Source organism: Schistosoma haematobium, chromosome ZW (genome assembly GCF_000699445.3).
Source record: "Schistosoma haematobium chromosome ZW, whole genome shotgun sequence".
Classification (NCBI taxonomy): Eukaryota; Metazoa; Platyhelminthes; class Trematoda; order Strigeidida; family Schistosomatidae; genus Schistosoma; species Schistosoma haematobium.
The window spans coordinates 29,633,940-29,651,359 of NC_067195.1; the positions used below are offsets into that span (position 1 = coordinate 29,633,940).

At 39.5% G+C, this 17,420-nt stretch overlaps 1 protein-coding gene across 2 annotated transcripts in view; it reads right to left on the minus strand.

Moving 5' to 3' along the window:
- QTRT1_1 (Queuine tRNA-ribosyltransferase catalytic subunit 1) overlaps positions 1-11,228 on the minus strand; it is a gene marked incomplete at its 3' end in the record, with an annotated part of 45,703 nt that extends 34,475 nt beyond the window's left edge. Inside the window, exons 1-3 of one of the 2 annotated variants that reach the window (XM_051210973.1) lie at positions 10,910-11,228; positions 6,883-8,224; positions 430-879 (exon numbers count right to left, since the gene is read on the minus strand). In XM_051210973.1, coding sequence (XP_051070997.1) covers positions 430-879; positions 6,883-8,169 — 1,737 coding nt within the window. In that variant the 5' untranslated portion in view covers positions 8,170-8,224; positions 10,910-11,228. Of the gene's footprint in view, positions 1-429; positions 880-6,882 lie in introns of both variants that reach the window. The other variant, XM_051210974.1, reaches the window with a different exon arrangement.
- Between the last annotated feature and the right edge of the window lie 6,192 nt (positions 11,229-17,420).

Below are 17,420 nucleotides of genomic sequence, written 5' to 3' on the forward strand. Positions count from 1 at the left end.
GTGGTGAGAATATATTAGCAAAACATCTCACGAAACAATGAAGATAGCCAAGAGATTTATGAAGATACCATGGTTGTTTATAATCTTTATAAAGAAACTACACACAAAAAGTCTATTTTGTTTTGCTCTCACTTCAGTTTGCTTATGCTACTTACTCAGTTACCAATTGGTAAGAAATAATTCAACAACTTTGAACACGAGAATTTAAATTCACTGGTGGAAAAAACAAATGAGACGAAGTAATGAGGATTCTGATTATCTGAGTAACAGTGAAATAGTAAAACTTCGCATAGATAAAACTAGAAAAGAGGCTAGAACGAAAAGTAAGACAAATAACTTGGGAAATTCGAAAGTCTGGTTACATAGATACCACTGAAGATCTTATTCAGAAAAACAAAATGCAGCGTAATCTTACAAAAATACACTTACTTCAGTGTTTTTTGGAACTATTTCAGAATTTTGGTGCCCATTGGATGCAGCAGCAGTTACAAATGACACTGGTGGCCAGGCTCTGTGACTTGAGAGATGTCGGCGAAGGTTAGAAGCTTGAGTGAATTGACGTCCACATAAAATACACTTGTAAGGTCTTTCACCGGTGTGAATACGCAAATGATCTACCAAGTGACTTGGACGTGTAAAACTCAAAGAACAATGAGTACAAATCCACTTCGATTTTTTGGAGACTGTGTTATTATTCTCAGAAATGATAGGGGGAATCACAGGTACACACTTGGCTGGGACATTTTCCACAGATGAATACTCCGTGTTGTTAGGAAGCGATTCCGACTTTGTATTACTGCAAGGGTAAACCATGGCTGGTGTGTATACAGAAGAAGCATTACGTGCTGAGTGCTGATCTGTATTGGTCAAAAATGTTGCCTTAAATTAAAAAACAAATTACAGAACCGAAATATTTTGAACCATGTATCGTGTATTGTAAAGCTTTTTGAGAATAAAATTAAGAAAGAACAAATAAATAATTTGTTCATTAGAGCGAGGTAAAGAAAAAGATTCAACTCCTACTTACTTGCTATGAAAGAATTAGTATCTCAGTTATCCAAAAAGACAGCAACTAACCTGTAGTTTACAAGAACAAGGGAACTCTGTTCAGCCCTCCAATGGAGTCCAATAAAGGGAAAAATCAAACATTTAGGCAGATTTTAGATATAGTCAAGGACATAGAAAGTACTTCTCTTGGAATCTCTAACAACAGTCCTAAAGATACTTACGGCCTTTTATATGAATACTAAAGCCTCAATGAAATTGATTTTCACAGGTAGGAAAACAATGAAAATAATATTGAGGTTCATGTGCTTTTGAAAATATAAAGGATTGTTATTTAGTAGGTTATCAACTTTAATTTACTCACTCTGAAGAAGCGACTTACATTAGGTCACGAAACGTCAAAAGTGCAAATTTCCACTCATTGGGATATCACAAAAAATATAATCATTACTAGATTTCCACCCAACTTTCAATCTATTTAAACATATTAAATCCAAACTTGGTAGTGATACCTAAAAGCTCAATAATAACATAAGTACTTGGTTTTCCACCACTGGACTGCAAGTTGAAGCGCGTTTTCATATACTTTGACTTATTCACTTATCACCAGATCATACTGAAAATGCAGCTGTAGATTATAGTAATCTCAGTATAACTTTTACTCGATATCTACTAAGAACATTTGTTTACTTAGGTGAGATGAAAATGAAAACTTCGTTTGGGGAAATTTATTCAAATTAAGAAAGTAAAGTGTCTATGTTGCTCATCAATAAGATTGGTGCTAGGAGTATAGCTGAATAATGATTCTTCGAAATAACCGATGTTCAGTAAATTAGATAAGAATTTGTGGTTAAAAACTTACATATCTAACCGGTAATATGCTAATTTGGTGGCGGTGGTCTAATCTGCCTGTAGTAAGTCGTTATGACGAAGACACAAGAACTGTGAATTCAACTAGCTCAATCGAAGTTTGGATGCTTCTCATCTAAAGTGACTCGTTTCTGTTGTTGGAGGTCTAAAAGCAGTTTGCCAATCATGTTATAAAGCGCTTGGAATAATCGTAAACATTTATGCTGGAGCATATGAAAAAGGTTAAGAGACTTGTCCCTTTGCTTTATATTGGTCAGGAATTATAATGAACAAAATTTCTTGTACTACCGATGGCTTTAACATCGAATCCATTTGGGAAACTTTTGATAAGACTGAAATGTTTGATGGAGTCGTGCGGCCAATGTGAGGTTTTATACATCGTTTTTTGAAAATACGAAAGTCCGACTAAACTATACTATCCATCGATGTTACAGGCTTATCTACTGCAGCAAGTTCACGAGATTTATTCCGTTATAAATGTGCGCTTAAAACCAATAACAATGAAAAAACAAGTTTAATTCCATTTTGATCAAGAATAGTTTTGATATTCAAATGCGTGGGAAGTGCCAACATCCCTGAAAGATTGACATACATGGATCATGCTAGTTGTCGTTTAAGACTAGCATCTATCGGTCTATTACCATTCTATAGGTTGGGGTCCAATATGTCGTTTTTTCATCATAGTCTTCACAATAATGCAATGAGCTTTCGTACTTCAAGGTCTTCCTTATCTTAATAATATTAACACTATTCGAATTGTATTTTTGGTGCTCGATTGTACTGCATTTATGTTCATCAAATAAATAAAAATAATTAAACTACCTATGGTCGAAACCAATCTGTAAAGACTATCTGATGACTACCGTAACGAATAGCCCACATCTACCTATCTGTTTCTTCTTCTTGTAACCCCTCTTACCCCTCTCAGAGGATAGTCTACTGATCAGGAATCGCTAACACAACTTTGTCCTGGGTTCTCCTTTCCAGTTGTTGCCAAGTACTATTCATTCTGATGTCTGTCTAGGGTTTCCAGCCCCATGTGTTTTCCCTTTGGTTTCCCTCTTTTCCTTTTGCCTTTAAGACTCCAAGTTGTGGTAGTTCCCCAAGTTTTAGCTCCGTATAACCCCGAACGTAGCTGCTACCTTGACGCGGTGGTCGGGCTTGCCTATCGCGATGACCCAACGGAGCTATATTGGCTGAAATATATGTTCCTGCAGGTTCTACCATACCAGGCAGGTCGATTGGAGAACGGTAAGACTAAAAGCAGCAACTCAAGGTCTGAGGGCGAAGTCGTACTGCTGACTGTAGAAGGGTGTGACAGCAGTAAGGTGTTTCCCTCGGACAACCAGCATCTGCAGCTATGCTGCCTTCTCACAAGGAAGGAAGGGGCTAGAAAAGGTCCACCCTAAAAGTGTCACACCTCACCTTACCTCACGGATTTTCGTCTCCGGTGGTAAGGCCCTGTTAGCGGGACATAGACTAGATTAAAGCATGCTCAATGCGTGATTGCTTTGGTGCACGCTGATTGGCTAATTCTTATCCAATCAGCGCTAGTCGATAGTTGGAGAATATTCTGGAATCTTCTTATGTAAAAACTATAAATATACTGACGTTTTTCCCTATTGTGCTTCTGACTTGCTTCTTGCTTCCATCTAACCTAGTTATTTGGAATATAATCTCCTTCCTGTTCAACCGTGTTCTGATTTGGGGACTTGTCGAGTGAATCGGTGTCCAAGAATACTAAGCAATAGGAATAGCTGGGTCATAACCGTAAGAAGAAAGAGATTATAACAGGCCCTTTGAAGAACGGAGCTAACACATTAAAAACCTCCCACGTAAAGGCCGTACGCGGCCGGCCGCAAACAGCTGTCCCTTGGGCTCTGCGGTCACGCTCCCAGGTCGTTAAGGCCAACATTAATCGAACTTTCTTTTCAGGTTCCTCAAGAAATACCCTTCCACGGTGTGGGCAGCCGGGAAGTGACATCAGCCCTTATGCCCGTAACAGCACAATAGACCAAGTTGGTCACATTCAAATCTTTCCTGCACCTCCTAATACCTCTCTTATCTCCACGACTAACCCTCCTCACGTCCCTTTATCACCTCGCACCGCTAGTGCAAACGATTCGAGTACGCGGAACGTTATTCCTGGTCTCCTGAAACCACGCTCTAAACTACATGTTGAAGCTTTTAACGTCCGAACACTGAGCCAAATAGGACAACAGGCTTCCATAGCTAGGACTCTAGAATCTCACGCCATCGATGTGTGCTGCGTCTCCAAAACGCGCTTCCAGGATCCGAGTAACGTCATTCATTTGACATCACCATGTCAAAATAAAGAATCAACTCGACTCACACTTCGTGTATTTGGAAGCCCAGATGCTGCTTCTCGTGGCCTCGCCGGCGTAGGTATAGTACTGAGTCCTAGGGCAGAACTAGCTCTCTTAGAGTGGATCCCAGTAGACAGTCGTTTGTGTGATGTCCGACTAAACGGAACAGTAAGGACTCGTAAAGATAGGGACACTTGTCGTTGCCTCTTCGTGGTCTCTGTCAATTCTCCCACTGACTGCAGCTCAGATAATGTAAAAGATGAGTTTTACGGAAAGCTTTCCGACCTTCTACGAAAAGCTAGGCGTTCTGATGTAGTGAAAGCTGCTGGTGACTTTAATGATCAAGTAGGTAAACTAAGCGAAAGGGAAATATACCTGGGTGGCGTCGTGGCTCAAAGAACAGATAATGGCGACCACCTGTTGCAGCTATGCTCAGATAACCGCCCGTTTCTTGCAAATACTAACTTTAAGCATAAGTAGATCATCTTTTAACATGGCGACCCCCGAAATCGTCCCAACGTTGGACCCAAATAGATCACATCGCTATCAGCCACCGATGGAGGGGCTCGATAGAAGACTGTCGCTCGTTCTGGAGCACACGCTTAGATTCAGATCATGCTCTAATGCGAGCGCGTATTTGTCTGCGTCTTACTGGACGTAGGAAAGACACTGCAAGGAAACCTCTTAGGGCCCTACTTAATGATAGTCAAGTTAAGAGTATATTTCAGGAACAACTAGAAAAATAGTTAGGCAGCCATGTATGTGATGTCAAACCCGAAGCAGCGTGGAATGATATCCGGAAAGCTGTGGAAACAGCAGTGATATCTGCTAGTAAGGTAAACCATAAGGTTAGGGAGAAACACTGGATCTCAGCAGCATCTACTGCACTGATAGATGCTCGAAAACTCATTCCATCTGGATCTGAACATAACGAAGAGCGGAGTCAGATTAGGCGCAAGCTAACAAGAAGCCTACACAGTGATCGTGAACAGTGGTGGGTAGCGAAAGCAAGAGAGACGGAAAAGGCAGCGGTAATAGCTAATAGTAGACATTTGTTCAGACTTGTTAAGGAAACCGGTGTTCAGGCATACGCAACAAGTGACCTAACCATCTCAGTCGATGAAGATTCACAAATTCATCAACTGATTAACCATTATTTTCTAATACCCTGCGTCTAACCTCACTATTACTTACTCGGTGATCGCAGCATATACAAGCGATATTTCCCAGACGTCTGTTGTCGAATACCAGTAGCTTACGGGTATCTTCTACTCTTAATGGCCACGTTTCGCAGCCGTTAAGTAAAACAGAACAAACTGCCACACAGTACACTCGTCCTTTTATTGATAGACGGATATCTCGCATTTGCCATAGGTGACGTAGGTTGGAAAAAGTCAAACAAGCTTTCTGAATCCGTGCAGAGATTTTGTCAGACGCCAACGCATCATGGCTGATCAGACTTCCAAGAGAAGTGGAGTTGTCGATGCGTTCGACTACGTCACTCCCTATCCTTAGTTTAGATGCTGACACAGGCCAGTCATGGAGCAACAACTTGCATTTAGAGGGGGAGAAACGCATCCCAAACATTCTGACATTGTTGTTGAGTGCTACCAAAAGACTGACTCCCTAACCCTTCTCTTTTTTCCGGGTTTGAACCAGCAGTAATCCTAAGAAAGTGTCAAGAGTTCCAACTATTAATGCTAAACTGAAACTAGTAAACATAGCTCATTAAAATCGCCTATTTCTTGCTCCATGTAAATATACAGTTTGATGAAACGCAGATTATTGTCTAAATTGCACTTACTTTGTTGAATAAACAGAGGAAATGTGAATAATTTCACGCCAGAGAAAGCTGGAAATATTCTACTTAGTGATTAATGACCTACTTTCCTTAGTGGAAATTAGACTGACCTCATTTACGTTAGCTTCTTTGATAATCACAAATAGATGACTGATACCATACCCAATTTACTTTTGTTCGCATCCACCGTTAATAGTCATAGCAAAGTTAGTACTTTAGTTCAAAACCAGTTGAACTTGTTAAAGGAAATAGCACAAAAATTTACTACGTTCCAAACTTTATTTCGATACTTCGGTCCTAATCAAGGACATCACGGCAAAGTAAATGCGACGCCAATTTACATTAAAATAAATGTTCTTGTCACACCTCAGTGTTTATTGAGCTAGTTCCTTAAGTTTATTCAGAACAGTTACATCAAACTGGATACAGAAAAATCTTTGAAAAAAATATGAGTACGATCGAAACAACACATAGATAGGTTCCAAGTATATGTGCCCGAAAAGTCTTATCTATCACTGGACCAGCAGGAAACAGACCCAAAATCCGCTCCACTTGATTCGGATAAGATTTATAGATAATATTTAACTGCCCAGTGTGTGGCTTAAACGCAAGTGCACAAACCTGGTAAATGATACGCAACTTCCCAGAAATATAACAATGCCATGGATGACTAGGTTATATCAAAAATAATAATAATGATAATAAGATTAAAACAGCTATGTGCTGTTGTCCCAACATGAACGTTTTCTATTGACAAGTTTTTGGTTCCCGAATTTAACACTAATCTACAATCAATAGCAAGACTGAAGTATTTTACCTTACTTTAATTAGTGGTCACTTTAAAGAAACAATGAAACAGTTGATCACAAAAAAACTTACCGAAGGCAATTCAAATGCATGTGTACACTGGACTGAGTTACTGTATTGAAAACTATTTGCATTTGTTTCATATGCTGTACAGAAAGGAACGTGTACCGTAGAATCCGGATAGCTGTTTGACTGCTTTAAACGAAAATCGCAGTTTTGATCAGGAATTAAGTACGCGGAAACATAGGTATTACCTTGTGTGACCAACGAGTCTGGAAAGCTGGAGACGAATATACTATCATGCTGTTCACTTTCATAACCGTTTGGATCACAATCTGGATAAACTATGGCGCTACTAAATCCTTCGGAAAAAGAATTATAGTAAGATGGTTTAGAATGGTCGTAGGAAGTATAACTATGACCGTCCGTGGGAAAGAAATCACAGACTGGATATTCAAAAGTCTGATCAAGTAGTTCATCGGAGCTTGAAGGGCCTTGGTATACAGTAAAACCATTCACGTAACTTTCTCCACTGGCTCCGTGTGGTTCCACGGTATGAATACACAGAGATGAGTTCATGGAAAAATTGGGAACACCTTTGAAGTAGTGAGAATTATAGGAATAGCTTTCACTAGAAGAGTTTGGCCACGACATTGTGTTGTCTTTTGACTCACTGGTGAAACCGCTTACACGAACTAAATCTGAAGTTACTTCCAATTCTGATGAAAAGGTTTGGGCTGTGTTATCGACATACATATGGATCTGCTGAGAACTCTGTCCATTATCAGTAGTGTTTTCTTCCTGGAAGCTGTAATATGGTTGTGAAGCTCCGAGGATTTCTGAATGAGGTGGAAGGGTGACATAAAGATGACTTTCTAAAATACTATCTGCTTTATAATTCGGGTGCACATTAGACATGAGGTTTGTATCCTGGGGAATTTCCGTCATAACATCAAGAGGTGCATGTACAGCTTCCTCAGCTAGCCATAACAAATTCTGAGTAACAATATCTCCATAATTATTTGTGTTTATCTGATCTGTATAACGACACAACGTACTAGGAAACCTTGCTGGTATGTAAACCTCATTATGTAATGAATATTCTGGAACTGTTTGAAAGTCGTCTGATAAATTGCTTGCACATGTTTCGGTCTCAGAAACCTCAAAAGTGACGAAAGAATTACCAACAGCTTCCGAATTAGAGATGCGACTACTTTTACCTTCATGGTCAAAGGCACCAATTGAGTCCAATACATTAGGACAATTAAGTTCTGAGAGAGAATTCGGAGCTGAATCTGTGTAAACAGTTAAAAGTTTGTGTTGGGAATTGACACAAAATGTAGAATCAGAAATGGGCATTCAAAATCGTTAAACTAGCCAGTTATGGGACATTTTCTACACGTATGTAGTGGTCCTAAATGATAAAAAGAGACATTATGAGATGTTAATGAACTTTTCTTTTCAAACATTTATCTGCGTAATATGTAACGCAGACAAAATTATTAGAAAACAAACGCAAATGTTTAGTGTGAAACTCAAATGCATCCCTACATTATGTTCCAATTTGTACTAGAAAAGACAATAAACAAACCTTCAGTTCCTTACAGCAACAAAGTTATGGACTAAACAAATATTTCGCAGTCATGCATCCACCAACCTGAGGGCTACATAGAATCAGTACGAACAATCATTATTGCAATCAAACAACTTATTATCACTCAATTAGCTTCTAAAAACTTGAAACAAATATCCGTTTGAAAGCTAACAAATCCATCATGCCCAAGTTAACGCACGACAATAACAGGTTCAGAAACATACAGATACGTACTAAAAGTAAACAAGCGTTGCCTTATTCGGTCAATTGTCTGCAGCTATTGTCGTCTAAAAACACATCCTAACACCTCAATACAAGCGGATATTCGGGTTACAAATCAATATGAAAATCATCTTATAATGTCAGTCCTGGATTCAGACGAAAGTTCAAATGGTTGTGGACGGAATAGAAGAAGCTTTCGCTTAACAGGCTTCCGTGTCTAGTAGCAGGGGATCACCAAATCCTCCAGGCAGGAACCTAGGTATGTTAACAATAAAAGAGGAAAAGAAATTAGTAAATCATAGTGTGATACTATCCTTAATCCTTAAGAATAGATCAAGTTGCCTCTTAAAGGACTCCTGGGAAGTCGCTTGGACTAGCTCGGCCGGCAGCGAATTCCAGCATTTGACAACTCTTAAGGAGTAGAAGTTGTGTCTACAGTCCGTTCTACCATATTGTGTCTCCAGTTTTTGGGTGTTACCTCTTAGGTTAGTGTTCGAACTAAGCTTAAGTAGGTGTTTGAGAGGATGTCCAGAAGTGTTAAGGATGCTATAAGCCACCAGGTCACCTCGAAGACGTCTATACTCTAATGGGTAGAGGTTAAGTGAATGGAGGCGCTCTTCGTAAGGTTTAAATTTGAGTCCTCGGACTGATTTCGTGGCTCGCCGTTGGATACACTCCAGGGTGTCCTTATCCTTTTGGAGTGAGGGGGGAAATACTATGTTTCCGTACTCTAAATGGGGACGGATAAAACTATTGAAGATTATATGGAAAGTTCTTCCGTCAAACTGGCCAAAAATGCGCTTCAATGTTACCAGTGCAAGGTTTGCTCGAAAGGCATTTTTGTCACAGTTAGCATAAGACTTTAAATCGTAGGGCACCAGGACTCCTAAATCTTTTTCGACTTTGGATACTACTAGAGAGGAGTTTCCTAACTTACAACTGTAGTCTGCGACATGTCGCAGATGGACTACTTTACACTTTGAAGCCGAGTCAGATCCTCCTGAAGTGCCTGTATATCGTCTTGGTTGCGTATCTCTCTCCAAATTTTTACGTCGTCGGCAAAAAGTAATAAGTCTGATGTTATCTGTTGAGGAAGATCATTTATGTAGATCAAGAAGAGCCCTAGGGGACCCCACTAGGACATTCCATAGCCTGAGATAAAGTGAAATTAACCCCGACCTTAAAGGGTAGATTTTTCAGGTATGAAGTGAGCCAATTGATTAGAGGTGGTCTGATACCCAATCGTTTGAGCTTGTTGATAAGACATGTATGGTTAACCTTATCAAAAGCTTTTGAGAAATCTAGGTAGATGATATCAACCTTCCCTTGCTTGTCCATCTGTCCACCGCAGTCAGCAGGTTGGTAATACAAGAGTAACCCTTCCTGAAACCATGCTGTTGGGGTGAGAAGAAATTTAAGGACAGTAAATAGTCATTTATACCATCGCATATCAGGGACTCTATGATTTTTGAAGGTACTGAGAGAAGAGCCATCGGTCAGTAACTTGAAGGTTCGCTGCGTCGACCTCCTTTGAAAATTGGTGTGATGTGAGCCAGCTTCCATTTTTCCGGTAGTTTTCCTCGACTTAGCGAGTGTGAGAACATCACGCTAAGCGGTGTGCAGTTTCCGGAACACCAAGTCAGCGCTTAAGTTCACTTCGGAAAGTCCTGTTGAATTGCAGATGAAACTGTCATCAGTAAAGTCGATGTCGGTCGGTTGAAATATCTGGGAGTAATGTTCAGCCAGAAGGTTGGCGGCGTCGCCATCGTTGTTGGTCGGGCCATTAGGACCTAGCAGTTGGGAAACTCCAGTTTTGGCTTGACGAAGAGAGGCTGCATAACGAAATAAGCTTTTCAGATTAGAAACAAATTTATCCATAAGCTTTATTTGGTACTGAAGCCTGTCTTCTCTTATAGCCTTCGTGCATATGTTCCTTATATGTTTGTATTGCCTGTACGCTCCGTCATTGTCAGTTCGTTTTTATTCCGCCCAACAGTGCCTTTTGCGGCTTAGCAGACAAAGGGTACGGTTCTTGATTATTGTAGGTGGCTCTCAGCTTTTCGGAACCGTTTGAGGAACTGAATGGTTTGTAGCACGTAAGAGCATGTGCAGTAAGAAGTCCCAATAACCGTCCACATCGAGTTGGGGGTGAACATCCCAAACCACCTGTTGTAGATAGTGGATGTGATATCTGAAAAAGTTCCCTGTCTAAAATCAATGTATATTCGCTACATTGCCTTCACACTATGGTATCTCTGATATTAATCACTTAACATAACGTACTTTGACACCTCAGTGTTTTGTGGTATAATCCCAACTTGGCTAAGCATCAGTCCAAGGTCGTCTGTATGCTTGACCGCCAGCCTTGGATGACAATACGGAGCCAAGACTACTCAAACTGGAATTGACATTTGATCATGGCACGGTAAATGTTTCGTAGTTTTAAGGTCATGCCTCACTGTTACCTCAACATCATTGCTAGACCGAACCACGGGTACTGACTTTTTCACTATACTGCGCTGATTTAACTTTTTATCCCTAATGTTTACGTAGATACACCAGTCCGCGTTGATAAGCATAAGCCATTTTTTAAGAACAGCTAATCAAAACATCTGAGTCCATTTAAATTGCATATGCTTCTGTGCCTCCTGTAGTATTCCGCAAATTTTTTTCACATATTAGCATAGAATAGCGTAAGGGAACCCATTTACATACAGATTAAGACGTAAAATGCCAATGACAGGATTTTAGCGTACTCCACTAAGTACTGGTTTCTAGGAGGAACAATCGGATTTTTCTGTTGATATCTGTCCACGGCCTACTAAGAAATTCACTTTAGGAGAGGTTCAGCCATTACTATATTTTCCAGCTTCATGAGAAGTCTGTTAATGGGCACCATATCAAGTGCTCTGATGAAGTTTATATGAACAACATTAACTTATTTTCCATCGTCTAGAGACTCTGTCTATCTCGCTCTTGTTGGGCAGGACTGAAGCGCGTTTTCATATACTTTGACTCATTCACTTATCACCAGATCATACTGAAAATGCAGCTGTAGATTATAGTAATCTCAGTATAACTTTTACTCGATATCTACTAAGAACATTTGTTTACTTAGGTGAGATGAAAATGAAAACTTCGTTTGGGGAAATTTATTCAAATTAAGAAAGTAAAGTGTCTATGTTGCTCATCAATAAGATTGGTGCTAGGAGTATAGCTGAATAATGATTCTTCGAAATAACCGATGTTCAGTAAATTAGATAAGAATTTGTGGTTAAAAACTTACATATCTAACCGGTAATATGCTAATTTGGTGGCGGTGGTCTAATCTGCCTGTAGTAAGTCGTTATGACGAAGACACAAGAACTGTGAATTCAACTAGCTCAATCGAAGTTTGGATGCTTCTCATCTAAAGTGACTCGTTTCTGTTGTTGGAGGTCTAAAAGCAGTTTGCCAATCATGTTATAAAGCGCTTGGAATAATCGTAAACATTTATGCTGGAGCATATGAAAAAGGTTAAGAGACTTGTCCCTTTGCTTTATATTGGTCAGGATTTATAATGAACAAAATTTCTTGTACTACCGATGGCTTTAACATCGAATCCATTTGGGAAACTTTTGATAAGACTGAAATGTTTGATGGAGTCGTGCGGCCAATGTGAGGTTTTATACATCGTTTTTTGAAAATACGAAAGTCCGACTAAACTATACTATCCATCGATGTTACAGGCTTATCTACTGCAGCAAGTTCACGAGATTTATTCCGTTATAAATGTGCGCTTAAAACCAATAACAATGAAAAAACAAGTTTAATTCCATTTTGATCAAGAATAGTTTTGATATTCAAATGCGTGGGAAGTGCCAACATCCCTGAAAGATTGACATACATGGATCATGCTAGTTGTCGTTTAAGACTAGCATCTATCGGTCTATTACCATTCTATAGGTTGGGGTCCAATATGTCGTTTTTTCATCATAGTCTTCACAATAATGCAATGAGCTTTCGTAATTCAAGGTCTTCCTTATCTTAATAATATTAACACTGTTTGCTTCGGTTTGTGACGGTAACTAAATCCCTGTAGTGGATAGTTTTATATGCCTTCGATATTGGTGCCGACCTCGTTAGTTTTACTGGACACACCCAGCTGAAAGCGCTCGATCACGTAAACGCAACAGATCACGAGTGGGTACACCTTGCTGCGCACTCCTTGCAACTGTTGACTAGTTTCGGCCAAACGCTTCCCAATATATCGATAGCCCATCAAATGTGTCTTCCAGCCTCTTCACTTCTGATTTCATTAGGTTAACATGCTTCTATCATAATGGTGTTATGTGTAAAGCTGTTTTCAAACTCCGAACTTTTGTGAAATCCTTAAACAGCGGACATCGTATTCAGTGGCGCAGCAATGTACTGTGCAATAAGTATATTTTTGGGTGTACTTTGTCTTGTCTGGTTAATGTTTTTTATGTCTTATAAGCTAATGGCATTTAGTACGTCGTTTCGATCAAAGTCGATGGAGATTAGCCGGTTTTGTCAATTAGTACTTGGGTCTAGTTCTTCATCTTAAGGAGTCTTCCTAGAAAAAACTTTCACGAGATAGTCCTCCATGACCTCTGATTTGTTCTGTTGTAGTTCTGTCATTCCAGATGCCCTCCCTTCCGTACTAATATTGGGAATATAACTGTGCAGTATGTTTCTGCAATTTATGTACGACAACAGTCTCCTCAGCTGCCTGAATACAAATTGTGCCAAGTGTTTCTCGAATTTTCTCTGATTTCTTCCGATCGCGTTTATACACTTATTTTGGGTAGACTTGTAGCGTTTCATCTTATGTGTTGTACCAAGAATAATAGCGACATTTTAACATTTTTATTTTGTCTTAATAAACGTCGAATCTCCCGGTTTATCCATGGATGGCTGCATTTATTCTTTCGAGCTGTACGGGTGTAAATGGTTCGGTCACTTGATTGTATAACTGTCGAAAATTAGTCCATGACTCTCATGCTGGTGCTTTGAAGTCAATATTCCAGTTTGCCGTTGAGGCTGCAGGGTTGATCGTCTTCATGTCTACCTTACATATGTCAGAAAGAATGGATCAACTTCTTGACAGATAATATGGACCATAAAATTGAGTAGGATGACCGCATGGTCATTTCTCCCTATATTTGGGTGGAACTTTATTTCATCGACATCACTGTATGTGAAGACTAAGTCCGAAGTGGATGAGTATTGTCGGCCATACCTGATAGGATCTCGAATGTACCGAAATAGAGCTAGGGCGATTACGGTGCCTAACAACTGGTAATTAAGTGATGTTTTTAGTAGCCTCACTTCTATGTTTTCTCAATTTATGGAAAATGGCCAACTCACATTGACTGAGGCTTTCTGTAATTCGCTTATTCGTTGCGTGCTTTTTCTTTTTCCTTGTAACCATGACTACATCTGTGTATTTGATATCTACGTTATGGGGACCCAGCTTGATGGTTTCGCTCAAATCTGCAGATGGACTCACGATGACGCTCTTTACATCATTGACATCTGACAGCTGCTAATTTGCCGCTGGTCGTTTATCTTGGGACTATTGCCCAGCTATCAGTCACCTTGAGAATCAGTGAAGACTTTGTAGAGCAGCATGCTTCGCATGGCCAACGTGACAGTACCTTTCAGTACTTCTTATACGCAGCCAGTGTGAGTTCGGTGCACGGGTTGTGATATTAACCGTTGCAGTCGTCATATTGCATTCCATCTCCAGCCGTTAACAGGCATGTGGGTCTGCCACAACGATGTTTTGTTTGCGTCATCAAATTTTCAAATGATCTCACCAAGAGAACGACGCGAAAATCCTTTTAAGCGCTAAAAAGCAACAGATACAAGAAAACTGATTTCGAGAATAAGCATTTCGAAAGCTCTATAAATGGTAGACACAGAACACACAAGACTAAAATTTCTATGTTATTGCGACTGAAAATCCAAAATAAAGAGGTATAATAGAAACTTCTACACCCTAGAATACCATCGAAACTAAAACAAATAATCGACGAGGAAGAATACCACCTCCCCTTTTTAATAAAAAGAAACAACTAGTAACAAAAGACCTCTTCTCTTTTGGTTGTTCATCATGACTCTACACTCTACTTTCGAAGAATGGTAAATTTCATCCGTCTGTATTTTTTATGGTTGGAAGTGTAGCAGCCCCTCAGTAGTATCAGGGATGTTACTCTATGTTTGCTGTTTCATACTCATGTTTTTTAACCCTAAGTCGGCTATGTTATACTGTTAAGATAACCTACTGCAGGCATGTCCATGCTTTGATTCTGAAATCAAAAGACTAGTAGTTGATATAAAAAATGAATGGTCAACGATGAAAAAACGTCATATTAATGACAAAGGTGTTTGGACTTATAGACTAAGTCTTTTTTCTCATTCTCAAGGTCGATAACCAACTTTTCACTCGCCACTTAGACTGATTTTTTTCTTTCACTTCACGTCTCTTCATTCTTTGTCTAGATAACTTGTTTGTAGACCTTTCCACCGCCTTTCATTCTGGTGAAACTAGCCGATTGGAGTTTTACCTACTGAACAAACACACCTGTTCCTATTCAAACAGCTGAAAGTTGTTAACCACTTACAGTCTCTTGCTCATCTTTCTCTCTGACCTTTATTTCAGCAACTATGTACCACATAGGTATGGAGTTCCTGCCTGGAGCTTATGCCATATACTCAACATATGAGCTTTTAAGGTCAACAGTTCATTACTATTTCTATTTTTCACTACTTTATCATAATTAGAAACATTTCAAACACCTATTTTATATGTGGCTGATATATTTCCATTGACTTTCTCTTGTAAATTACTGCCGATTTATCAATAAAATCCTATTAATAACTCTAATGTTTTCAGTCTTCAGAAATAAGGATAGGAGGTCTATCGAACTCTATTAATCCTTACAGTTTGTAACACTGTGGAGGTCCAATCTCGTTCTGAATATATCAACAGAAGGTACTGATATTAAGTGTTCTGTTAGAGAATTCCAGTAATTCACTGCTCGGTGCGAGAAACGAAACTCGAAACGTAGACGATTTAATCTCGGTTTTTGAACTTTCTTCGAATGTCCTCTCAAATGATCAGCCCCAGACAGAAGGAAAATATAAGACACATTAAGATAGGCCAAACAGACCTTCTACCATTTCAGCCTCTTGTCGTTGGACTTGTTTCAGCATATCCACCTCTTACTTGAAACAAGGACTCGCTGCTTGAATCCCATACTCTTAATCTAGTCGCTCGAAAGTCGGGTAAAATAATCTAAACATTTCTTCATCCAAATACTGGAAAGATCTGCGAATACACCATAATACCATATAGGCTTTTGCAGCAACAGCCTTACAGTGACTGGTAGTTTTGAGATCACTGCTTAGTAGAACTCATAAACCTATAGTTTCTTACTTTGGGTAACACTTATCCACATATTGTGTGGTGATATGAATCATCATAGTTATATGATTGCATCACCACACTCTTGTTAGGGTCCACTTCTAGTGACCACCCGTCCATCTATGCCATCAATGAGTTGAGATCATCCTGTAGTACTATTCTATCTGACATGCCGTGTACGGGTCTCCAAATCCTTGCGCTATCAGCGAAGAGCTGAGTAGATGATATTCCTTCTGTTTGCAATCCATTTACATAAAGTAAAAAGAGAGGAGAACCAAAGATGTTGACTTCGAGAACCCCACCTTATACGGGTTTCCAGGAAAAGAGAGCTCCATTTACCCTTACCCTTTGCCTCCTGTCATGGATAAAGTCACTTATCCAGTCTATGACCGCATAATTGATTCCAAAACTTCCTGGTTTTAATTTAAGATTAGAATGAGAGACCTTATTAAAGGCTTTAATTAGATCTGTGAAATTCACGTCTACAAAAGTATTTCGATCTTTTGCATAATCTTCTCCTCCAATCAGAGGATCTGTCAGACTGACTCACAGTTTGCGAATAATCTTACCAGATCGCTACGGCCTCATCACTTAAGATGCTACTGGGGTTCGAAGTTTGGAAACAGCTTTACACATAACACCATTATGATAGAAGCATGTTAACCTAATGAAATCAGAAGTGAAGAGGCTGGAAGACACATTTGATGGGCTATCGATATATTGGGAAGCGTTTGGCCGAAACTAGTCAACAGTTGCAAGGAGTGCGCAGCAAGGTGTACCCACTCGTGATCTGTTGCGTTTACGTGATCGAGCGCTTTCAGCTGGGTGTGTCCAGTAAAACTAACGAGGTCGGCACCAATATCGAAGGCATATAAAACTATCCACTACAGGGATTTAGTTACCGTCACAAACCGAAGCAAACAGTGTTAATATTATTAAGATAAGGAAGACCTTGAATTACGAAAGCTCATTGCATTATTGTGAAGACTATGATGAAAAAACGACATATTGGACCCCAACCTATAGAATGGTAATAGACCGATAGATGCTAGTCTTAAACGACAACTAGCATGATCCATGTATGTCAATCTTTCAGGGATGTTGGCACTTCCCACGCATTTGAATATCAAAACTATTCTTGATCAAAATGGAATTAAACTTGTTTTTTCATTGTTATTGGTTTTAAGCGCACATTTATAACGGAATAAATCTCGTGAACTTGCTGCAGTAGATAAGCCTGTAACATCGATGGATAGTATAGTTTAGTCGGACTTTCGTATTTTCAAAAAACGATGTATAAAACCTCACATTGGCCGCACGACTCCATCAAACATTTCAGTGCCATCAAAGTTTATGAAAAGC